Below are 25,856 nucleotides of genomic sequence, written 5' to 3'. Positions count from 1 at the left end.
CGGGGCCGCGGAAGCAGCCCGGAGCTCAGAAAGGGAGGACGGCGGCCCGCGCCTGCGCACTCCGGATTTCATCTTGTCGGAAAATCATGGCGACAGACTCGTGGGCGCTGGCGGTGGATCTGCAGGAATCAGTGGCTGAGTCGGTGAGTGTCCGGCCCGAGCCTCCCACCCCGAAACCCCCAACTCAACCCGGGCCCAGGCGCCGATTCAAGACCGGAGAGGAGCCCAAGGCCTTTGTGAACAACTGAAACCGGATTTCCCCTCCCCCCCCCCTCTCTCCCCCCCACCCTCTCTCTCCCCCCCACCCTCTCTCCCCCCCACCCTCTCTCTCCCCCCCACCCTCTCTCTCCCCCCCACCCTCTCTCCCCCCCACCCTCTCTCTCCCCCCCACCCTCTCTCCCCCCCCACCCTCTCCCCCCCCACCCTCTCCCCCCCCCACCCTCTCCCCCCCCCACCCTCTCTCTCCCCCCCACCCTCTCTCCCCCCCACCCTCTCTCCCCCCCACCCTCTCTCTCCCCCCCACCCTCTCTCCCCCCCACCCTCTCTCTCCCCCCCACCCTCTCTCTCCCCCCCACCCTCTCTCCCCCCCACCCTCTCTCCCCCCCACCCTCTCTCTCCCCCCCACCCTCTCTCCCCCCCACCCTCTCTCTCCCCCCCACCCTCTCTCCCCCCCACCCTCTCTCTCCCCCCCACCCTCTCTCCCCCCCACCCTCTCTCTCCCCCCCACCCTCTCTCCCCCCCACCCTCTCTCTCCCCCCCACCCTCTCTCTCCCCCCCACCCTCTCTCCCCCCCTCCCCCCCATCTCCCCCCTCCCCCCATCTCTCCCTCTCCCCCCCATCTCCCCCCTCCCCCGCATCTCCCCCCTCCCCCGCATCTCCCCCCTCCCCCGCATCTCCCCCTCCCCCGCATCTCCCCCTCCCCCGCATCTCCCCCACCCCCCTCTCCCCCACCCCCCCTCTCCCCCACCCCCCATCTCCCCCCCACTCCCATCTCCCCCTCTCCGCCCCATCTCCCCCTCTCCCCCCCCATCTCCACCCTCCCCCCCATCTCCCCCCTCCCTCCCCATCTCCCCCTCTCCCCCCCCATCTCCCCCCCTCCCCCCCCATCTCCCCCCCATCTCCCCCGCATCTCCCCCTCCCCCGCATCTCCCCCTCCCCCGCATCTCCCCCTCCCCCGCATCTCCCCCTCCCCCGCATCTCCCCCCTCCCCCGCATCTCCCCCCTCCCCCGCATCTCCCCCCTCCCCCGCATCTCCCCCCTCCCCCGCATCTCCCCCCTCCCCCGCATCTCCCCCCTCCCCCGCATCTCCCCCCTCCCCCGCATCTCCCCCCTCCCCCGCATCTCCCCCCTCCCCCGCATCTCCCCCCTCCCCCGCATCTCCCCCCTCCCCCGCATCTCCCCCCTCCCCCGCATCTCCCCCCTCCCCCGCATCTCCCCCCTCCCCCGCATCTCCCCCCTCCCCCGCATCTCCCCCCTCCCCCGCATCTCCCCCCTCCCCCGCATCTCCCCCCTCCCCCGCATCTCCCCCCTCCCCCGCATCTCCCCCCTCCCCCGCATCTCCCCCCTCCCCCGCATCTCCCCCCTCCCCCGCATCTCCCCCCTCCCCCGCATCTCCCCCCTCCCCCGCATCTCCCCCCTCCCCCGCATCTCCCCCCTCCCCCGCATCTCCCCCCTCCCCCGCATCTCCCCCCTCCCCCGCATCTCCCCCGCATCTCCCCCCTCCCCCGCATCTCCCCCGCATCTCCCCCCTCCCCCGCATCTCCCCCTCCCCCGCATCTCCCCCCTCCCCCGCATCTCCCCCGCATCTCCCCCCTCCCCCGCATCTCCCCCTCCCCCGCATCTCCCCCCTCCCCCGCATCTCCCCCCTCCCCCGCATCTCCCCCCTCCCCCGCATCTCCCCCCTCCCCCGCATCTCCCCCCTCCCCCGCATCTCCCCCCTCCCCCGCATCTCCCCCCTCCCCCGCATCTCCCCCCTCCCCCGCATCTCCCCCCTCCCCCGCATCTCCCCCCACCCCCCGCATCTCACCCCACCCCCCGCATCTCCCCCCACCCCCCGCATCTCACCCCACCCCCCGCATCTCCCCCACCCCCCGCATCTCCCCCACCCCCGCATCTCCCCCATCCCCCGCATCTCCTCCTCTCTCCCCCCCTCCCCCCACATCTCCACCCTCCCCCCTATCTCCCCCCTCCCCCCTCCCCCCCATCTCACCCCTCCCCCCTCCCCCCCATCTCCCCCTCCCCCCCATCTCCCCCCCACTCAACCCATCTTCCCCCCTCCCTCCCCCCATCTTCCCCCCCATCTCCCCCCCATCCCCCCTCCCCCCCATCTCCCCTCCCCCCCATCTCCCCCCCCCATCTTCCTCCCCCCCATCTTCCTCCCCCCATCTTCCTCTCCCATCTTTCCCATCCCCCTCCCCCCATCCCCCCTCCCCCCATCCCCCCTCCCCCCCATCCCCCCTCCCCCCATCCCCCCTCCCCCTATCCCCCCTCCCCCCCATCCCCCCTGCACCCCCATCTCCCCCATCCCCAACTCCCCCATCTCCCCCATCCCCCCCACCTCCCCCATCCCCCCATCTCCCCCATCTCCCCCATCCCCCCATCTCCCTGTCCCCTCCCCATTCCCCCCCATCCCCCCCCATCTCCACCAGCTCCCCCATCCCCCCCCCATCCTTCCCCCGTCCCCCCATCTCCCAGTCCCCCCCCATCTCCCCCATCCCCCCCCATCCCCCCCATCTCCCCCATCCCCCCCCATCTCCCCCCCCATCTCTCCCCCATCCCCCCCCATCTCCTCTCTCATCGCCCCCCCCACCCCACCTCCCCCACCCCACCTCCCCCTCCTTCAACTTCCCCCCCCTTCCCTTGCACCACCTTGTCTTTTCTAAAGTGTTCCTTTTCTTATTGCAGCTGGGCAATCTAAAACTGAAGGAAGATAGTTCAAATGCTGAACCTAAAGAAGGTATGAACTTTTCACTAATTCTTTACTATAATGTAAACATACAAATGGTCTGTCAACACCAGTAAGTGATTATAATGTTGACCTGTTATATGCAGCAGTTGTGCAAGGATTTAACTGTCACTTGCTAAGCAGGATTGTTAACAAATGCAATAAGGGATGAGTGATTGCTGCCCTCTTTGACAGCTGCTCCTGGCAAACGTGGAAGTAAAAGGCTTTGTTCAAGCAAAATTGAATTCCTCACTTCTGAACACTATAGGTGGAACAGGACACAGTATGGGGAATGGAGCGATTCAGTTAGGGAATCAGAGGCACCATCAAAAAGGAACTTTTGGGTTTGCAAAAGCAGGGAGAGATATAATGTGGAGGGAATTGAAGCAGAGAGTTCAGCATTAGAAGAGAAGAAATTGTACACAGCAATGGTTGACATGAATGCTGAGTAGGAGGGGGAGGCACTAGAAAGATTGGAAAAGAAGGTTTGGAATTTTGGAATTGATGCCAGTGGAACTTGGAGAGAATGGAGAGTACAGGATGTGGAACTTGGGATGTGAGCCATGGATAAGTGATGTCAGGCAGCCAGCTAGAAAAGCATTGGATATACGAGAAGGACATTACTGGTTTAATAATAAATTACAAATTTCTTGGTCAAGGCTCACTTTTTAAGAAGAAAAATTCTCAGTCAATTAAATTTTAATTAATGAGAATATCAGTTTTTCATGCAATAGTTTACCAGATTACATCTGCAAGCTACACAACATATGTGTTACCTATGGTTTCCAATGGGTCATGTTGTTTTTGAATATGTAGATTTCTACCTCCAGTTTAATAGAGTTGGCTGAATCATTGTGAACAGAGCATGTGCAGTATATAAATTATTTTAGTCAGTTTGGAAGTTTTTGTTTTCATTTTACTAATTAATTCTATTTCAGTAACTGTAAAGCAGGATCAATCAGACAAACTGGACAAAACTGATAAATCCGATAAAACCGCTCAACTTGACAAAAGTGGTGATAATCTGGAAGTCAAGCAAGACGATGATGATAAAGGTATAGTTTAACTTAAATTTTAAGGCAAAATCCAATGCAAGGCTTTTTTTGTAAACTTGGCATTAGTTGATCAGTAATCAACTCTATTCATGACTGGAACACACTTAAAACCTCTCATTGGCAAAGAGTTCAATGTAATAACTAGTACTTGGGCCACACAGCATGCCTTTTGCCTTACTGCCAGGTCTGCTGGAAGCGACATGAAACAAATGGTGTTTTTTTTCCCTTCAAAATTCTCCCTTTGTGGAGGAAATGGGGGTGAATTTTCTTTCTGTTTTTGGTATTAACATATTCATATGAAAAGAGAGAACTTTCATTGTTTAAGGAGTTGCTCATAGTTGCAGGACACGCACTCTATATTTGGTGTTCTTTCCTTTTCAGCCTCTTTTTGTGTGGATCTTGCTCATGCTGTCATGGGAAGTTTGGATCATGATCAGGAAAACTTTGTTCAGGGTTGTAAATTTAGTTCATCTTTTTGTTGGTCATAGGTAGGGAATGTGGGGGAATGGTATCAAGTCAGGAGGATGCCAGACTAGTCAGGAGGACTACGAGTATTTGTGGAAACCGGCTTCCACATTGAAAACAGGGTTGTTATGTTGCATTAAAGTTTCCTCAAATTCCTGTCACATTTTTATTATTTAATTTGGCTTTGGCCTTCCATCCTCCAACTTTTGAAGTACTTTTTGGCACAAGAGCAGATCAGAGGCTAGGAATCCTGAGACAAGGAACTCACCTCCTGACTCCCCAAAGCCTGTCCACTGTCTACAAGGCACAAGTCAGAAGTGTGATGGAATACTCCCCACTTGCCTGGAGTGCAGCTCCAACAACACTCCAGAAGCTTGACACCATCCAGGACAAAGCAGCCTGGTTGATTGGCACCCCATCCACAAACATTCACTCCCTCCGGCGAAGATGTACAGTAGCAGCAGCGCGTACCATCTACAAGATGCACTGCAGGAACTCACCAAGGCTCCTTAGCACCTTCCAAACCCACAACCGCTACCATCTAGAAGGACAAGGGCAGCAGATAGATGGGAATACCACCACCTGGAAGTTCCCCTCCGAACCACTCACCATCTTGACTTGGAAATATATTGCTGTTCCTTCACTGTCGCTGAGTGAAAATCCTAGAATCCAGGGGAACTTTATTAGCCAGTATGTAAAAAGCCCAACAAGGGAGGAGGCAGTTCTGGACTTAATATTCAGGAATGAACCTGGGCAGGTGGGAGGCCTATCAGTAGGGGAGCATTTTGGAGATAGTGACCATAACTCAGTTAGATTTAGGATAGTTATGGAAAAGGATAAGGTTGGGCCGGGAATAAAAGCTCTAAACTGGGGAAAGGCTAATTTTACTAAGATGAGATACGATTTGGCCCAAGTGGACTGCGAGCAGCTACTTGCAGATATAATTGTGTCAGAGCAGTGGGAGGCCTTCAAGGCGGTAATAGCAAGAGTACAGGGCAAATATGTTTTCCTAAAGACAAAGGGGAGGGGGACCAATTTGGAGAACCCTGGATGTCAAGGGACATAAAAGGTTAGGATTAAGAGAAAAAGAGAAGCTTATGGCAGATACCAAGAGCTCAATATGGCAGAGTCCCTGGAGGAGTATAAAAGAGCAGGGGGAACTTAAAGAGGAAATTAGGAAGCTTAAGAGTGCGCATGAGAAAGCATTGCTGGGTGGAATAAAGGAAAACCCAAAGGGTTTTTAAAAAATGTATAAAGAGCAAGAAAATAGCTAGGGAGAGTGTAGAGCCAATTAGGGACCATAGAGGTAATGTGTGTGGACCCAGAAGACATGGGTGCAGTCCTCAGTGAATACTTTGCATCGGCCTTCACAATGGAAAAGGACAACACATGTCTGTGGAGGACTGTGAAATTGAGGAAATTGACAGAGAGAGAGAGGAGGTACTGGTGGGTTTAATAGCCTTAGAAGTGAATAAATCCACAGGCCCGGATGGGATGTATCCCAGGCTGTTGAGGGAGGCAAGGGAAGAGATATCAGGGGCCCTGGCAGTAATTTTCAAATCCTCTCTGGCCACAGGTGAGGTGCTGGAGGACTGCTAATGTTGTACCATTATTAAAAAAGGGAGAAAGGGGTAGACCAGGAAATTTCAGGCCAGTCAGCCTAACCTCGGTGTTGGGGAAGTTACTAGAAAGAATTCTGAGGGGCAGAATATATCTGCACTTGCAGAGACACGGATTAATCAGTGATAATCAGCATGGATTTGTTAAGGGAAGGTCGTGTTTGACAAATTTGATCGAAATTTTTGAGAAGGTAACCAGGGGTGTTGATGAGGGTAATGCATTTGATGTGGTTTACGTGGACTTTAGCAAGGCTTTTGATGAGGCCCCTCATGGCAGACTGGTCAAGAAGTAAGAGCCCATGGGATCCAAGGCAAGGTGGCATGTTGGATCCAAGATTGGCTGAGAGGCAGAAAGCAGAGGGTGATGGTAGAGGGATGTTTCTGTGACTGGAAGTCTGTTTCCAGTGGGGTTCACAGGGCTCAGTGCTGGGGCCCTTGCAGTTTGTGGTGTACATAAATGATTTGGACTTAAATGTCGAGGGTATGATCAAGAAATTTGTGGATGACACGAAAATTGGTAGGGTGGTAAATTGTGAAGAGCTTAGCCGTAAACTGCAGGAGGAGATCAATGGACTGGTCAGGTGGGCAGAGCAGTGGCAAATGGAATTCAAGCTGGAAAAGTAATGCACTTGGGGAGGGATAACAAGGCGGATTACACTATGAATAGTAGGACCCTGGAAAGTACTGAAGCTCAGTACTTGTACTCAGTACTCAGCTGGTGTGCATATCCACAGATCCCTGAAGATAGCAGGGCAGGTAGATAAGGTGGTTAAGAAGACTTATGGGAATCTTGCCTTTATTAGCTGAGGCATAGAATACAAGAACAGAGAAGTTATGCTGGAACTGTATAAAACACTGGTTAGGCCACAACTGGAGTACTGTGTGCAGTTCCGATCACCACATTATAGAAAGGATGTGATTGCACTGGAGAGGGTGCAGAGGAGATTTACCAGGATGCTGCCTGGGCTAGAGGGTATGAGCTATGAGGAAAGGTTGGATAGGCTGGGGTTGTTTTCCTTGGGGCAGTGAAAGTTGAGAGGGGAGCTGATCGAGGTGTATAAGATTAGGAGGGGCATGGATAGTGTGGATAGGAAGGCACTTTTCCCATTAGTAGAGGGGTCAATAACTAGGGGGCATAGATTTAAGGTAAGAGGTAGAAGGCTAAGAGGGGAGTTGAGGAAAAATGTTTTCACCCAGAGGGTGGCGGGAGTCTGGAACTCTCTCTGAAAGGGTGGCCGAGTCAGAAACTCTCGTGACATTTAAGCATTTAGACATCCACTTGTGTTGCCATAGCCTCCAGGGCTATTGGCCAAGTGCTGGAAAATGGGATTAGCGTAGTCAGACCTTTGTTGACCGGCGCGGACATGACGGGCTGAATGGCCTTCTGAGCTGTAAATGTCTGAGTCTACATCTGTCCATGCTGTATCTTTAGAAGTGACCACCGCACAGTCCTTGTGGAGACAAAATCCTGTCTTCTCACTGACAATACCCACCATCGTGTTGTGTGGTACTACCGTTCTAAATGGGATAGATTTCAAGCAAATCTAGCATCTCAAGCCTGGGCAACCATGAAATGCTGTCGGCCATCAGCCGCAGCAGAATTGAACTCAACCACAATCTCTACCCTCATGGCCTGGCATTTCCCCACTCTACCATTACCACCAAGCCAGGGGATCAACCCCTGGTTTAATGAAGAGTGTAGGAGGGCATGCCAGGAGTGGCACCAGGCATACCTAAAAATGAGTTGTCAACCTGGTGAAGCTACAACACAGAACCACTAGTATGCGAAACAGCATAAACAGTAAGTGATGGACCGAGCTTACCAATTCCACAGCCAACGGATCAGGTCTGAGCTCTGCAGTCCTGCCACATTGAGCTGTGAATGGCGGTGGACAATTAAACAACTCACTGGAGGAGGAGGCTCCACAAATATCCCCATCCTCAATGACGGGGGAGCCCAGCACCTCTCTGCAAAAGATAAGGCTGAAGCATTTGCAACAATTGTCAACCAGAAATGCCGAGTGGATGATCCATCCCTGCCTCCTCCGGAGGTCCCCAGCATCACGGATGCCAGTCTTCAGCCAATTCAATTCTCTCCACGTGATGCCAAGAAACGGCTGAAGGCACTGGATACTGCAAAAGTGATACGCCCTGACAATATTCCAGCAATTGTACTGAAGGCTTGTGCTCCAGATGTATCCACGCCCCTAGACAAGCTTTTCCAGTTCCGCTACAACACCGGCATCTACCCGGCAATTTGGAAAATTACCCAGGTATGTCCTGTAAGCAAAGAGCAGGACAAACCTAACCCGGACAGTTACCACCCCATCATTCTACTCTCAATCATCTGTAAAGTGATGGAAGGGGTCACCAACAGTGCTACCAAGCGATGCTTACTTAGCAGTAACCTGCTCACCGACGCTCAGTTTGGGTTCCATCTGGGTCACTCAGCTCCTGACCTCATTACAGCCTTGGTTCAAACATGGGCAAAAGGGCAGAATTCCAGAGGTGAGGTGAGTGACTGCCCTTGACATCAAGGCAGAATTTGACTTGTGTGGCATCAAGGAGCCCTAGCAAAACTGGAGTCATTGGGAATCAGAGGGAAAACTCTCCAATGGTTGGAATCATAACTAACACAAAGAAATATGGTTGTGGTTGTTGGAGGTCAATCATCTCCGTTCCAGGGCACAACTGCAGGAGTTCCTCAGGGTAGTATCCTCACCTCAACCATCTTCAGCTGCTTCATCAATGACCTTCCTTCCATCATAAGGTCAGAAGTGGGGATGTTCACTGATGATTGCACAATGTTCACCATTCACATCTCCTCAGATACTGAAGCAGTCCATGTCCAAATGCAGCAAGACCTGGACAACATCCAGGCTTGGGCTGACAAGTGGCAAGTAACATTCACATCACACTAGTGCCAGGCAATGACCATCTGTCTTCTGAAGAAGAGTCATACGAACCCGAAACGTTAACTGTTTCTCTTTCCACAGATGCTGCCAGACCTGCTGAGTTTTTCCAGCATTTTGTGTTATTAAAGAAAAATGTTGTCTGCTGTGGAGTTCTTGATTTCTGTACTGGTGACTGTGATATGAACAATGTCAAAGAAACACTGAACACAGACAAACAAATAAACCCATGCAAAGAACAGAGCATAACCCGTAAAAGCATGGATATATGGCACTGGGAAAGCCCAGATAACATGACATGCATCATATAGGAGATGGAAGAAACAAGATCCCAACCTCCCATCATTGCACCTGTATAAAGAAAAAGTTCTTCGGGTACAAAGTTTTGATGGCAGAGGAGGCATTGCTTTTAACTTTGTTCATTGCAGCAAAATTATTGTCCACTTCTTAGGCTTCATCTTCTAGTAAACAGTTCAGTTGATCCTAAGAAATGGGATTTAGCTCATCGCGATTGTTCTGCCAGTCAATAAGATTATGACTGATCTGATTGCGGCCTTAACTCCACTCCCCTGCTTGTCCCCAATAATCCTTGACTTCTTGTCAAATGGGGTTACACCAAGGCTCTACAACTGAAGCATCTCTTCCTTTGCTGTCACTTTTTGCCATTATTGTTGACAACCTCTGGCATTTGTACATGCACAGTTAAATGTACTACAGGTTCTACTATTGCAGTTTTCGCTGATGGTATCTACGCAATTCACTGTAATGGTGTAAACCTGGGCTGATTACCCACTATTATCACACTAAAGACAGATGAACAAGTTGGTGCTTGTACAATCAGGAGTAACTGAATTTTTAACATCATAATATGAACATAAGAAATTTGAGCAAGAGTAGGCCATTCAGCCCTTTGAATCTGCTTTGCCATTCAGTAAGATCATGGCTGATCTGATTGTGGCCTTAACTCCACTTTCCTGTCTGTCCCCATAACTCTTGACACCCTTGCCAATCAAAAATCTGTCTAACTCAGCCTTGAATATGTTCAATAACCCACCCTCCACTGCGCTCTATGGAAGAGAATTCTAAACACTAACGGCTCTGTGAGGGAAGAAATTCCTTCTCCTCAGTGTTAAATAGGAGACCCTTATTTTGAAACTGCCCCCTCGTTCTAGGTTTCCCCACAAGAGGAAACATCCCCTCAGCATCTGCCTTGTCAAGCCCGCTTAGGAGCTTTTATGTTTCAATAAGATCACCATTCTTTCTTCTAAACTCCCATTGGCGCAACCTATTCAAAATTTCCTCATAAAACAAATGCCTCATTCCATGAATCAGCCTAGTGAACCTTCTCTGAACTGCTTCCAATACAATTGTGTCCCTCCTTAAGTAAGGTAGCCAAAACTGCACACAGTACTCTAGATGTGGTCTCTCAAATGCCATTGTTATGATCCACAGCTGAGGTTACCCCTGGATAAACCTGATCCCAGAGTAGAACCCAATTTGATGAATCCTAACTTTTTTATTTTTGTTTGTTTAGATACATGGTGAGTAGCTACTGAACAGAGGCATAGGAGTCAGCTGATGAATTTTTAACAAAAGAATAAAACATTTATTCAACAAGAAAAAATGAACTATATTACAATACTCCTTCACCCACAACTATACCTTTACAGATGTATACAGATTTGTAAGGATAACACAAGTTACAAAAGCTATCTTATGCTCTAATGTTCACAGTAAGTTCACAGTTCATGTAAATCTATGGCACCCTGTGGCCAAACACACACCATTCTGAAACCAAGTGACAGATTCTACCTCAAACAGATGCTATGGATCTCTCCTCAACTCCCCCCAGACACATGTCACACCGTGAGCCAACCAGTCTCACTGAGTTCCGTCCTTCACATGAACGATTCCAATCTCCACACTCCAGGACCCTGCCTTGGAATCTTCTCCCAAACTGATGTTTTCTTTCAGACACTATCCAAAAGGATTCACCTCCATGGTTTTGAACTCTCCTTCTGATGTTCCTCTTCCCTGGGTGGTCACATGCATTCAAGCTGTCTTTCATGCACTCTCTCACCAACTCAGCCTTAACAGTACAGCAGTGTTTCACATTTTTTTTAATATATACATTCATGGAATGTGGGCTTTGCTGGCTGGGCCAGTATTTATTCCCCATCCCTAGTTGCCCTTGAGAAGTTGGTGGTGAGCTGCCTTCTTGAACTGCTGCAGTCTATGTGGTGTAGGTGCACCCACAGTGCTGTTATGAAGTGAGTTCCAGTATTTTAACCCAGACAGTGAAGGAACGACGATATATTTCCAAGTCAGGATGATGAGTGATTTGGAGGGGAACTTCCAGGTGGTGGTGTTCCCATCTATCTGCTGCCCTTGTCCTTTGAGACAGTAATGGTTGTGGGTTTGGAAGGTGCTGTCGAAGAAGCCTTGGTGAGTTACTGCAGTGCATTTTGTAAATGGTACATATTGCTGCCACTGTGCATCGGTGGTGGAGAGAGTGAATGTTTGTGGATGTGGTGCCAATCAAGTGGGCTGCTTTGTCTTGGATGGTGTCAAGCTTCTTGAGTGTTCTGGGAGCTGCACTCATCCAGGTAAGTGGGGAGTATTCCATCACACTCCTGACTTGTGCCTTGTAGATGGTGGACAGGCTTTGGGGAGTCAGGAGGTGAGTTCCTTGTCACAGGATTCCTAGCCTCTGACCTGCTCTTGTAGCCACAGATGTATATATGGCTAGTTCAGTTTCTGGTCAATAATAACCCCTAGGATGTTGATAGTGGGGGATTCAGTGATGGTGTTGCTTGGTAATTGCCAGTCTTGTAGTTGCACGGGAACACATTGGCTAGGCGATTGGCAATCTCTGGAGCACAAGTCTTCAGTACTATTGCCGAAATATTGTCAAGGCCCATAGCCTTTGCAGTATCCAGTGCGTTCAGCTGTTTCCTGATATCACATGGAGTGAATCGAATTGGCTGAAGACTGGCACCTGTGATACTGGGGACCTCCGGAGGAGGCCAGGATGGATCATCCACTCAGCACTTGTGGCTGAAGATTGTTGCAAATGCTTCAGCCTTATTTTTTGCACTGATGTGCTGGGCTCCCTCATCTTTGAGGATGGGGATATTTGTGGAACCGTCTCGTCCAGTGAGTTCAATTGTCCACCATTCATGACTGGATGTGGGAGGACTACAGATCTTAGATCTGATCAATTGGTTGTGGTATCACTTAGCTCTATCTATTGCTTGCTGTTTATGCTGTTTGGCACACAAGTAACCCTGTGTTGTAGCTTCGCCAGGTTGACACCTGAATTTTAGGTATGCCTGGTGCTGCTCCTGGCATGCCCTCCTGCACTCTCTATTGAACCAGGGTGGAGCCCCTGGCTTAGTGGTAATGGTAGAGTGGGGGATATGCCGGGTCATGAGGTTACAGATTATGGTTGAGTGCAATTCTGCAGCTGCTGATGGCCCACAGCGCCTCTTGATTACACAGCCTTGAGTTACCAGATCTATAAGAAATCTATCCCACTTAGCACTGTGATAGTGCCATATGTGGAAGGTGGGTATCCTCAATGTGAATATAGCACTTCGCCTCCACAAGCAATGTGCAGTGGTCACTCCTACTGATACTGTCATGGGGAGATGCACCTGTGGCAGGTGGGTTGGTGCGGATGAGGTCAAATATGTTTTTCCCTCTTGTTGACTCTCTCACCATCTGTTGCAAACCCAGTCTAGCAGCTATGTCCTTTAGGACTCAGCCAGCTTGGTCAGTAGTGGTGCTACTGAGCCACTCTTGATGATGGACATTGAAGCCCCCTTCCCAGAGTATATTTAGCACCCTTGTCACCCTCTGTGTTTCCTCCAAGTGGTGTTCAACGTGGGAGAAAGTTGAGTACTGATTTATCAGCTGAGCTGGGGTGGGGAGAGAGGGGGGAGCTGGTGGTGGGGGTGGGGAGAGGATGTGGTAATCAGGAAGTTTCCTTGCCCATTTTTGACTTGATGCTATGAGACTTCATTGGGCCTGGAGTCGATGTTGAGGACTCCCAGGGTGTCTCCCTTAATTCCATGTGTATGTCCCAATCTTTATTTTTCTTGCTGTATACATTGTTCACTTATATAAATGTGGTCCTTATTAAACCCTTCATCTTCACACAAGAACCACCTTCCAAGAATATTCTCTTTTATAACTGGGAGAGAGACACACATTCAGAAAATCACAGGTATTTACACACACAAAGAAACCAAAAAATAGACATCTCATTTTCTCTTGTCATTTAAATAGAGATAGTTATCATCAAAGTTACTCAACTTGACAGTATTCGATGGTTTCAGTTCATTTATAGAAGTATGTTTCATATAAGTGTTTTCAACAATTCCATTTCACAGCAAGCTAGCATCCATAAGACCAACTTGAGACTGAATAATGCTTGCAGAAAAGCACTGAGTGCCTTTTAAAAAATGTGGACATCCAAAGGATGAAATTTAATGTTGGCATGGATGTAAAGTGGTCAGTAGTGGATCATTGTTTGTTCTGCACTCTACCTAGTTTCCATTCCATTCACATCAATAAAAAGTAAAATTGTGTGGATGTATGTAGGCAGTCAACCCATTCCTACCTGTCTTGCACTCTGCCAAAAATGATGTTTTTTTAATGTGTTCATGGGATGTGGGTGTCGCTGGCTAGGCCAGCATTTATTGCCCATCCCTAACTGAAGTTGAGAAGGTGGTGGTGAGCTGCTGCCTTGAATCGCTGCAGCCCATGTGGTATAGGTACACCCACAGTTGCTGTTAGGGAGTGAGTTACAGAATTTTGACCCAGCGACTGTGAAGAAATGACAATATATGTCCAAGTTAGGATGATGTGTGTCTTGGAGGGAACTTCCAGGTTGTTGCGTTCCCCTGTGTCTGCTGTCCTTCTCCTAGATGGTAGTGGTCGTGGGTTTGGGAGATGTTGTCGAAGGAGGCTTGGTGAGTTTCTGCAGTGCATCTTGTAGATGGCACACAATGCTGCTGCTGCGTTGGTGGTGGATGGAGTGAATATTTGTAGATTCTGCCCCTCTTACAGAAAAAGAAAAATGTAAAGAGAAATGCTCATATTGAAACTTAGAGACACATTGTTTGGACCCATCTTGAAATGCATGCATTGTTAACATCAGTGGTGTTAAACTTCATAACAATTCAGGAGTTTGATATGCTCTGTATAAAACTCTTATCTGTATCAGTATGATTTTGTATATACTGTCTTTTCTGTATAGCTGTCTCGCATTTTGCATCCTTATGAAAGGGAATTCACGTTCTCCTTAAAAGGTTGCACTTTCTAAAAAGATTTTTTTGTTTGTCTTCAGAAATTATTTCATCTCCAGTAGCGCAGCTCATTCTGCAAAGCAGCAGAGCATTAAAATGTATTGTGCGTAGCCTCATTTTGATATGATGTAATGTACAGTCTATCTTTGTGTAAGATCGATGTACACAGTTATTATTTCTAAAGAAGCAGTAATGCAAGTATGAAAGCGAGGGATAGATATTAATATAACAGAATAGAAAAAGAAAGATCCTGTTGAAATGCCTGTGATTGCCACATAGCTGCAGTTTGCTGTACATTGCATTTTTTTTTGCATTCTCATTGTATGAAATTCTCATTAATCTTCACACAAGGCTGAACTTTCTGCGCATATCCTCTTTCATGCCAGAAACTAATGATTCTTAATATCGCTATGTATTCCAAGCCCCTCACTTTGCTCTAAGCAATATCACAGACAAATATATCATAGATGAAAATTAATTAAGGGGGACTTGGCAGTATAGTACTAGATTATTATTAGATACTGGCCTATGACCTCCAGAACCTGGGTTCAAATCCATTCTGGACTAAAGGGTTGGTTGCCTTTAAAGGTCCAGTTTGAAATAAGTTTGGACAGTCTCAACCCAGTTTGTAATGGGCTTGGACATAAAGAACATGGTCCTTGTCAATAAATTGACAATCCTACTTTGAGAACAATGTGTTTGAAAAATAAAATGGTCACACTGGTGGATTAAGGTTGCTTTTCTAATGTTAGGTGTTGTTAGCCTGTGCTTCCTACTGACAGTGGGTTCTGAGAGCAAAAAACATCCAGCCTCATGCATAAACATTTTTGCTAAAAGAAACAGGTGGTGCATATTCTGTGTTTTTTCTCCCCCTATCCATTTTCTGTACTACTGTAGGAGATGGCTCTTCCGTGGGTACATTTCCACAAATACTGATGTTTTCCAGTCTCTCAGCATATGAGTGAACCTTGAGTGTCAGAAAACTATCCGATAATGGGGACATCACAGCTGAGCCCTATTCTGTTTCCTTGTCCTGTTTATCTTGTAACATCAGGGTCGCTCAAGTCCGCCGTCTTTGTCCCTTTCTCCAAACTAAGGGGGCATTTGTTGTATGTTGGGCAGTTTTGGGGAATTTTAGTAGCTGTACATTTATTTCAGACACCTTCAAAAGCATTCTCCAGCTTCCTGAGACTTGTTTGTAACATTCTATGCTGAGTTTGCTCTTTGTACAAAACATTGTGCTGTTGCAGTAGTTGAAATGTGCATCTGCTTTTTCATCAATTCTTTTATGTTTAGTGCAATGTTGTGATAGATGAGCAAAGAAAAGAAAATGCTGCAATTGATTTTAGTATGCATTCAACCCATCACTGCAATAGGCATATTTATAGCATTTATAGTTTTTGTGAAAGATAAATCGTGTTTGACTAATTTATTAGAATTATTTGAGGGAGTAACAAGCAGTGTTGATAAAGGGGAATCTGTAGATGTGATATAGTTGGATTCACAGAAGGCATTGACAAGGTGCCACTCAAAATAAGAGCTCATGGTGAAGGGGTAACGTTATCATAGTTAGACAATTGGTTAGCTAACAGGAAACAGTGTAGGGATAAATGGGTCGTTCTCAGGTTGGCAAGATGTAACAAGTGGAATGCCACAGGGATCAGTGCTGGGGTCTCAACTATTTACAACCCATACCAACGACTTGGATGAAGAGACTGGATGTGTGGTTGCTAAATTTTCTGATTACACAAAGGTAGGTAGGAGAGTAAGTTGTGAAGACATAAGGAGTCTGCAAATGGGTATAGGTTACCCTCCATATACCTAGCAGCTCACCGCCACCTTCTCGAGGGCAATTTGGGATGGGCTACAAATGCTGGCCTAGCCAGCGATGCCCACATCCCATGAATGAATTTAAACAAGTGGTCAAAATTTGGCAGATTGAGTATAATGTGGGAAAATGTGAACTTGTTCACTTTGGCAAGAAGAATAGAAAATGGCACATTATCTAAATGGAGAGAGATTGCAGAGCTCTGTGGTACAGGGGGAATCTGGGTGTCCTGATCCATGAATGGCAACAAGTTAGTATGCAGGTACAGCAAGTAATTAGGAAGGCAGATGGAATGATGTTGTTTATTGCAAGGTGAATAGAATATAAAAGTAAGGTTTTGCTATAGTTGTGCAGGGTGTTGGTGAGACCATATCTGAAGTACTGTACAGTTTTGGTCTCCTTATTTAAGAAAGGACATACTTGCATTAAAAGTAGCGCAAAGAATGTTCACTCGACTGATTCTTGGGAAGAAAGGGTTCTCTTATGAGGAAAGGTTGGACAGGCTGGGCCTGTATCCACTTGAGTTTAGAAGAATGAGAGGTGATCTTTTTCAAACATATAAGATCCTGTGGGGACTTAACAGGGTAGATGCTGAAAAGATGTTTCCCCTTGTGGGAGAGACTAGAACTAGGGGACACCGTCTAAAAGTAAAGGGTCTCCAATTTAAGACAGCGATGAGGAGAATTTTTTTCTGAGGGTGGTGAGCCTGTGGAACTCCCTTTCCCCATAGAGAAGTGAAGCAGGGAGATTTTTAAGGTAGAGTTAGATTCTTGATTGACAAAGGAGTCAAAGGGTATAGTGGGTTGACAGGAAAGCAGGGGCCACAATTAGAGCAGCCATGACCTTATCAAATGGTGGAGCAGGCTTGAGGGGTTGAATAGCCTATTCCTGTTCCTGATTTGTATGTTGATATTTCGCATAGTGATGATATTATTGGATTAGTAATCCAGAGACCTGGACGACTGCCCTGGAGATATGAGTTGAAATCCCACCGCAGCAGTTTGAGGAATTTTAATTAATTAATTAATTAAATCTGGAATAAAATGCTAGTCTCAATAATGATTGAAACTACCAGATTATTGTAAAAATTAATCAGATTCAATAATGTCCTTTGGGGGAGGAAATCTGTCATCTTTACGCGCTCTGGCCTACATATGACTCCAGACCCACAGCAATGTGGTTGACTCTTAACTGCCCTCTGAAATGGCCCAGCAAGCCACTCAATTGCAGGTGGCTCACCACCACCTGCTCAAGGACAATAAGGAATGGATAAGAATTGCTGGCCTGGTCAGTGATGCTCACCGCCCAAGAACATTTTTTAAAAATATATAATTGCAGGAAATTTAGTGAAATTTACCACATGCTGTTAGTATTTGTATAATTTGGATTTAAGCTTTCCATTTCTTTTTCTGTATGAAAAAGGATCAACTGCTGAAATAATTGTCCTGTGTTGATTGTGTGGTGACTGGTGTGTTTTTATTTCTGTAGAGGATAAGGCTGCCCAGTCCCTATTGAATAAATTAATCCGCAGTAACCTGGTTCAATCGACGCATCAAGTTGAAGTACTCCAGAGAGATCCAAATTCCCCTCTGTACTCTGTGAAGTCCTTTGAAGAGCTACATTTGTAAGCATTTTTCTCTTATTTTGCTGTTTAAGTTTCTGTCAGTACCATCAGATGTAGATAAAAATGCCTGTTTGATAAGCCTGCAGCTCCAATGTACCAAAAACTCCCCATTCATTCTTACTGTATTGATTGAGGTACAGCCCTTCAATGTCTAACTCTTATGGAAGTGTAAAATGTATTTTCCAAAAAGCTGTCTTTAAAGTCTCTTGATAAGCAGTAGCACCTTTGGATGAAAGTTAAGGTTTTTTCTCCCTTGTCCTCAAGGATGAGATTGCACCAGGGAAGATTTGAGCTCCAAAGATCCAGACAGTTGGTTGCATTTACACTATAACTGAAAAATTCCCTCAATTTATACAGTTTAAGACCATTGAAGACTTAGAGTAGCCCACACATCGCAAAAGGTACAGCCTGTGAGGGCAATTACATGGAAATCCAATGAGTTGTTCAACATATCTCTTGAGACCAAATGCAACTTGCTGCTTGATCAAAAAGCACCTTTTTCTTAATTAATTTGAGGATCAACATCTTTGTTAGGTTCCCGCAGAACAAATGTCTCCTATAAAAGCAAAATACTGTGGATGCTGGAAATCTGAAACAAAAACAGAAAATGCTGGAAAAACTCAGCAGGTCTAGCAGCATCTGTGGAGAGAGAAACAGAGTTAACGTTTCGTGTCCATGTGACCCTTCTTCAGAGCTGAAGGGAAGTGGAAATGTGATGAAATTTATACTGTTTAAGAGGGGTGGGGCAGGTAGAGCTGGATAGGAGGCCAGTGATAGGGGGGGGACAAAGGAGTGATTGACAAAGATGTCATGAACCAAAGGACAAACGGAGTGTTAATGGTGGTGGTTAGTGCTAAAAAGGTGCTGATAGTGGCATAAAGGTAAGAAAGCAGAATGTGATAATAGCAGAACACGGGTAGCATTGTGTGAAAGACCAACATGGAACAAGTACAAGACGGCCCTGTAGGGGAAAGGGGTGGGGGGAGGGAGCGCAGTGGTGGGGAAATAAAAGATAGAAAATGGGATAGAACGGGGGAAAGAAAAGGGGTTAAAACCATGGAAAAACGAATAAAAATATAAATAAGTGGATAAAAAATGAAAATACATGTAGAAAAAAGGGGATTTAAAAAAAGGGGGTGGGGATGGAGGAGAGAGTTCATGGTTCTAAATTGTTGAACTCAATATTCAGTCCGGAAGGCTGTAAAGTACCTAGTCGGAAGATGAGGTGCTGTTCCTCCAGTTTGTGTTGAGCTTCACTGGAACAATGCAGCAGGCCAAGGACGGACATGTGGGCATGAGAGCAGGGTGGAGTGTTGAAATGGCAAGCGACAGGGAGGTCTGGGTAATGCTTGTGGACAGACCGAAGGTGTTCGGCAATGCGGACACCCAGTCTGCGTTTGATCTCCCCGTCCTTGGCCTGCTGCAGTGTTCCAGTGAAGCCCAATGCAAACTGGAGGAACAGCACCTCATCTTCTGACAACTTCAGACCATGAACTCTCTCCCCCATCCTCACCCCACTTTTTAATCCCCTTTTTTCTACATTCATTTTCACTTTTTAACCCCTTATTTTTATTTATATTTTTATTTGTTTATCTGTGGCTTCATCCCCTTTTTATCCCCCTTTTATCCCATTTTCTATTCTTTTTCCCCACCACTGCGCCTCCCCCGCCATTCCCCTACAGGGCCGTCTTGTACTTGTTCCATGTTGTTCTTTCACACAATGCTACCCTTGTTCTGCTATTATCACATTCTGCTTTCTTACCTTTATGCCACTATCAGCACCTTTTTAGCACTAACCACTACCATTAACACTCCGTTTGTCCGTTGGTTCATGACATCTTTGTCAATCACTCCTTTGTTCCCCCCCTATCGCTGGCCTTCTCTCCAGCTCTACCTGCCCCACCCCTCTTAAACAGTATAAATTACATCACATTTCCACTTCCCTTCAGCTCTGAAGAAGGGCCATATGGACACGAAATGTTAACTCTGTTTCTCTCTCCACAGAAAATATTAGTATGCAGATACTGCAAGTGATTAGGAAGGCATATGAAATGTTGTCATTTATCGTAAGAGGAATGGAATTTAGAAGTAGTAAAGTGTTGCTACAGCTGCACAGGTCCTTAATGAAGCTGCATCTGGAGTACTGTGTATGGTTTAGGTCTCCTTACTTAAAGGATATAATTACATTAGAAGCAGTTCAGAGAAGGTGCACTTGACCAATTTCTTGGATGAAGGGGTTGTTTTATGAGGAAAGATTGGACAGATTGGGCCTGTATCCAATGGAGTTTAGAAGAATGAGAGGTGATCTTGAAACATGTAAGGCCCTGAGGGATCTTGACAGGATGGATGCTGGGAAGATGTTTCCCTTTATGGAAGGGACTAGAACCAGGAGAGACAGTTTAAAGATAAGGAATGGTCCATTTAAGATGCAGATGAGGAGAATTTTTTTTCTGAGGGCTGAGAGTCTGTTGAATTCTCTTCCTCAGAGAGCATTAGATGTAGAGGGTCCTTGCATTTTTTAAGGCTGTTTGACTCCCTTGTCGATCAAGAATCTAAGGTGAAAGTGGGTGAACAGGAAAGTAGGGTTGAGGCCACAATCAAATCAGCCATGATCTTATCAAATGGTGGAGGGGGCTCGAGGGGCTGGATGGCCTTCTCCTAGTTCCTATGTGCATATGTAGAGTTTCACTCATCTATGTAAAGCAATCAAATCTAAGCTGCAATCAAATCCAGCTCCATGAGTAAAGTCTGTTGCTACATTATAGGTGGTTGGAGAGTCAATTCAAGAGAACTGTTTCATGCATTTCTGGTGGTAGAGACCAAGGAGTATGTTATCCAGTCAGGAGATTGGGCAGAAAATACCCTTGCACAAAAACAAATCCTTGTTCAGAATAAATTAGTGTTCCATTGTTAGCAGTTAGAATATACACCAGGTATAAATAATGAAAAGCAACTAATTGAAATATATATGCTGTAATTTCCTACAGAAAGTAGAGGAATAAGCAAAACTAACTCTGTTCCAGCTTGAACTGGGTTTACTGTTACCCGAGTCATCAATAATTATATAAATCATATAACTTCACCAAAGCTTAACTCATTTAAACACATCCTAAATGCTGTGTAATTACAGAGAAATTCTAATTTTACTATTTTATTTCCCCTTTGGACAAGCTTTTGGTCATCTGGCCTAATATCTTCTTAGGTGGCCCAGTGCCTAATTTTGTTTTGATAACACTTGTACAGCACTTTGGGATGCTTTACTATGTTAAAGATGCTATTTAAATACAAGTTCTTGTTTCAAATAGAAGCTAAAAGGAATAGGAATAAAACCTAAACTTGATTTAAACATAAAGCAATTAATTTATTTGCTGAAGAAATTACTATTTTCTGTTATTAAAGTTTATATCACCCGAGAATGGGGTGAAACTCAATTCCCAGGTGAGGAAGCCAAAATACATGTTACAGTTCTGAAGAAGAATCATACGGAGCCATAATGTAAACTCTGTTGCTCTCTCCCTAGCATTTGCCAGACCTGAGTTGTTCCAGCATTTTCTGATTCTACATCAGATTTCCAGCATCTGTAATATTTTGCTTTTATTTTAATTCCTATACATTAGGTCACTATGTGTGTGTTACTAAATTTCAAAATACTTTAATGGCATTTTGTGAGCTTCCATTTTGAGCACCACTTGGAGGAAGCACTGAGGGTGGTAAGAGCGTGGAACGTACTCTGGGTGGGGGACTTCAATGCCCATCACCAGGAGTGGCCCAGTAACACCCTACAGAATGAACTGGCCAAGTCTAAAGGACATAGCTGCTAGACTGGGTCTACGGCAGGTGGCGAGGGAACCAACAAGAGGGAGAAACCTACATGACCTTGTCGTCACCAACCTGCCTGCCAGGGATGCATCTGACCATGACAGTATTTGTAGGAATGACCACCTCACAGTCCTTGTGGAGACGAAGTCCCACCTTCACATACCCTCAGTCGTGTTGCATGGCACTACCACTGTGATCAATGGGATAGGTTTTGAACAGATCTAGCAATTCAAAACTGGGCATCCATAAAGCGCTATGGGCCATCAGCAGCAGCAGAAATGCACTCAATCTTCAACTTCATGGCTTGGCATATCCCCCACTCTATCGTTACCACCAAGCCAGGGGATCAACCCTGGTTCAATGAGGAGTGCAGGAGGGCATGTGGGAGCAGCACCAGGCATACCTAAAGGTGAGGTGTCAACCTGGTGAAACTACAACACAGGACTGCTTGCATGCCAAACAGCATAAGCAGCAAGCGATAGACAAAGCCAAGCGATTCCACAACCAGCGGATTAGATCTAAGATCTGCAGTCCTGCCACATCCAGTAATGATTGGTGGTGAACAATTAAGCAACTCACTGGCGGAGGAGGCTCTACAAATATCCCCGTCCTTGATGAAGAGGGGGCCCAGCACATCACTGCAAAAGATAAGGCTGAAACACTTGCTGCAATCTTCAGCCAGAAGTTCCAAGTGGATGATCCAGCTCAGCCTCCTCTGGAGCTCCCCAGCATCACAGATGCCAGTCTTCAGGCAATTCTATTCACTCCACATGATTTCAAGAAATGGAAGACACTGGATACTGCAAAGGCTATGGGCCCGGACAATACTCTGGCAATAATACTGAAGACTTGTGCTCCAGAACTAGCCATACTCCGAGCCAAGCTGTTCCAGTACAGCTGCAACTGGCATCTACCCAACAATGTACAAAATTGCCCAAGTATATCCTATATAAGAAATCCAACCCGGCCATTTACCGTCCCATCAATCTACTCTCGATCATTAGTAAAGTGATGGAAGGGGTCATTAATGGTGCTATCACATGGCACTTGCCTAGCAATAACCTGTTCACTGATGTTCAGTTTGGGCTCTGCCAGGGCCACTCACCACCGGACCTCATTACAGCCTTGGTTCAAACGTGGTCAAAAAAGCTGAACTCCCGAGGTGATGTACGAGTGACTGCCCTTGACATCAAGCCAGCATTTGACAAGGTGTGGCATCAAGGAGCCCTAGCAAAACTGGAGTTAATAGGAATCAGAGCGGGGGGTGGTGGTAGTTGGATCTCTGCCGGTTGCTGTCTTACCTAGTGACGATGGTTGTGGTTGTTGGAGGTCATCCAGCTCAATTCCAGGACATCACTGCAGAAGTTCCTCAGGGTAGTGTCCTCAGCCCAACCATCTTTAGCTGCTTCACCAATGACCTTCCTTCCATTGTAAGATCAGAAGTGGGGATGTTCGCTGATGATTGTGCAATGTTCACTATTCACGACTTCTTAGATACTGAATCAGCCTATGTCCAAATGCAGCAAGACCTGTACAACATCCAGGCTTGGGCTGACAAGTAGCAAGTAACATTTGCGCCACACAAGTGCCAGGCAATGACCATGTCCAACAAGAGAGAATCTAACTATCGCACCTTGACATTCAATGCATTACCATCACTGAATCCCCCATTATCAACATTCTAGGGGTTACCATTGACCAGAAACGTGAATTGGACTAGCCATATAAATACTGTGGCAGGTCAGGGGCTAGGAATTCTGCGGTGAGTAACTCACCACCTGACTCCCAATCCATGCCCACCACCTACAATCCACAAGTCAGGAGTGTGATGGAATACTCTCCACTTGCCTGGATGAGTGCAGCTCCCACAACACTTGAGAAGCTTGACACCATGCAGGACAAAGCAGCCTGCTTCATTGGCACTCCATTCACATTCACTTCCTCTACCATTGATGCACAGTGGCAGCTGTTTGTATCATCAACAAGATGCACTGTAGCAACTCCCCAAGGCCCCTTAGACAGCACCTTCCGAATCAATGACCACCTGCATCTAGAAGGACAAGGGCAGCAGATAGATGGGAACACCACCACCTGGAAGTTCCCCTCCAAGCCACACACCATCCTGACTTGGAAATATATCGCCATTGCTTCACTGTCGCTGGGTCAAAATCCTGGAACTCCCTTCCTAACCACACTGTGGGTGTACCTACACCACATGGACTGCAGCGGTTCAAGAAGGCAGCTCACCACCACCTTCTCAAGGGCAACTAGGGATGGACAATAAATGCTGGCCCAGCCAGCGAACCCCACATCCCATGAATGAATGAAACAAATTTACTTCAGATGTTTATATTCACAATACAAATCATCGCCTCAAATATGTCTGTCTATTCCATTTTGTAGTAGAAGGTGCTTATAACTTCTTCCAAAAGTCAAAGTGTTTTGAAACTCAGTACACAAAAAGCACCCAATAAATAACAGTACTCGGAATAACATTTCGTTGCCAGCAGAGATTCTCAAATGCTGTTTATTAGGTGAAAAAGCAAAGAGGGGGTCTTAATCATTCCAAAAAAAGTGTGTGGGGGGGAAGAATCGGGGGAAAGAATATTGTCATGTTTCAGTTTTTTCCAAAGACTGTTCTTTCAGCCAATTTTATTGGAAAAGTCTGTAAAACTCGATTCTCACTGGTGCTGAGGTTCTAGATCTCCCAAACTGGATTTCATTCAGAAGGACAAGCCAGTCCACTTTTAACCAGGGTTGGAGGATGTCACCAAATCAAACTTACTTAAAAAAAGAAGGAATCTGACTTTGTTCTGTTGCTGCTTTTGTGGTATTTTATGCTTTTCAAAGAAGTTGACTTGGACTTAAGTAGCTTTGATCGCATCACTGAGAAGGAACAGGGTGGATTGGAGTGGTTGAGGGTGTGAAAAGGCTGAATTAACATTGGCAAATGGTTTGCTGATTGCCTTCCCTTTTAATCAAAATTGTTCAAGGAATTTTTTGGAAGCAGCACATGTAAATATCTAGTGCATGTTCATAGTAATATTTTGAAGTTAATTTTTAGTCCTGGGAAGATTAAAATTGAACAGTAGAAATGAGATAAATGCAATGAAAGCAGCCTGTTGACTCAAGGGGTTAACAGCCGGAAAGGTAAGATTAAAAACAGCAGGTGGGCTTACTTAGCTGGGGAATTGGGGACAAGGTGTCTACACTGCTTGCAAAGAATTTCAGCCCAGAGTGTTGTTTTTTGGGAGTTAGAGCTACAATTAGTTTTAAAAGTATTCAGTGAGCCCTGGAAGGCTGAGTCGTTCTGGAGATGGGTGGAAGTTAAGATTCTAGGGTTTTGATGTATCTGTGTGTTTGCTGGGGGAATGAGTGTTCTGCAACAGGGGAAAGGCCATGGTGAAAAGATGCTGCTCTTAGCAGGCTCCACGCAGATAAAAATGTTGCTGTTTACTGGCTCTGTGTAGTCGGGGCTCAGGAGAAGTCCTGGGGAGCTTGAGAAGGTAGTAGAAGGTCACTGGGTCTGTGCTGGAAAGAGAGAGTCTCAGAGGAAGCCCTGAGAGCTATTTATTGCTTGGTGTAGCTGGGGAGCTTGGAGAAATCCATGGGCAGTGTCAGCCCAGTGAAGCTAGCCGGCTATTAAAGAGCTGAAATTGCAGCAGTAAGTAGAGGCTGGCGTGCAGACTTGGAAACCCAAGGGAATAGAGTATTGGGAGACGAGATTGAAACCCTGAGAGATGTGCTGTCATTGAGATAGCTCAAGTTGGAGTGGTTTTGAGCGAATTCAGAAGCTTGACCATCGAGAGTGAAAAGTTTGGAGTCCCTCATGAGTGAGACACAGTTTCAGTGAGATTGGTTGACTCAGTTTTTGCTGATGTTGAGAAATCCATGGGATCTGTCTTGGTCGCATTTGCCATTTATTGTGTAATATGGTGTGTTTGACCACTGTTTGCCTGTTAATTCACATATACCTGATATTAACCCTGAATGTTTGAGTATAAGAAGATAGATGATGTAAATGGTTTTATCTTTTTGACCTGATATAGTAAAATTTATTTTTGTTTGCTCAACACCCGTGGAATCCTTGTGGCTTTATTCAGTTAGTAAGTGCCTTGAATCCCAAACTTTGTCTACTTTGAACAAAATGTTATTGGTCCCTAACCGGAATGTACCAAAAGTTTGGGGGTCTGATCAAGGATCATAACAGCATTTACAATGGAGTTATTACCACATCACTTATTTTCATCTGAAATTACTGGTGCCATATTACTCTTG

The 25,856-nt window shown here is 46.6% G+C and overlaps 1 protein-coding gene across 1 annotated transcript in view; it reads left to right on the top strand.

Moving 5' to 3' along the window:
- Positions 1-25,856, top strand: part of ddx19a (DEAD-box helicase 19a) — an 87,804-nt gene continuing 61,948 nt past the window's right edge. The window contains exons 1-4 of the mRNA XM_078557675.1: positions 1-143; positions 2,905-2,956; positions 3,883-3,999; positions 17,624-17,759. Coding sequence (XP_078413801.1) covers positions 87-143; positions 2,905-2,956; positions 3,883-3,999; positions 17,624-17,759 — 362 coding nt within the window. The 5' untranslated portion in view covers positions 1-86. The remainder of the gene's footprint in view (positions 144-2,904; positions 2,957-3,882; positions 4,000-17,623; positions 17,760-25,856) is intronic.

This window comes from Cetorhinus maximus, chromosome 15 (assembly GCF_964194155.1).
Source record: "Cetorhinus maximus chromosome 15, sCetMax3.hap1.1, whole genome shotgun sequence".
In the NCBI taxonomy this organism is placed as follows: Eukaryota; Metazoa; Chordata; class Chondrichthyes; order Lamniformes; family Cetorhinidae; genus Cetorhinus; species Cetorhinus maximus.
The sequence above is the reverse complement of the archived record's forward strand: the minus strand, read 5'-3'. Positions and strand labels throughout refer to the sequence as shown.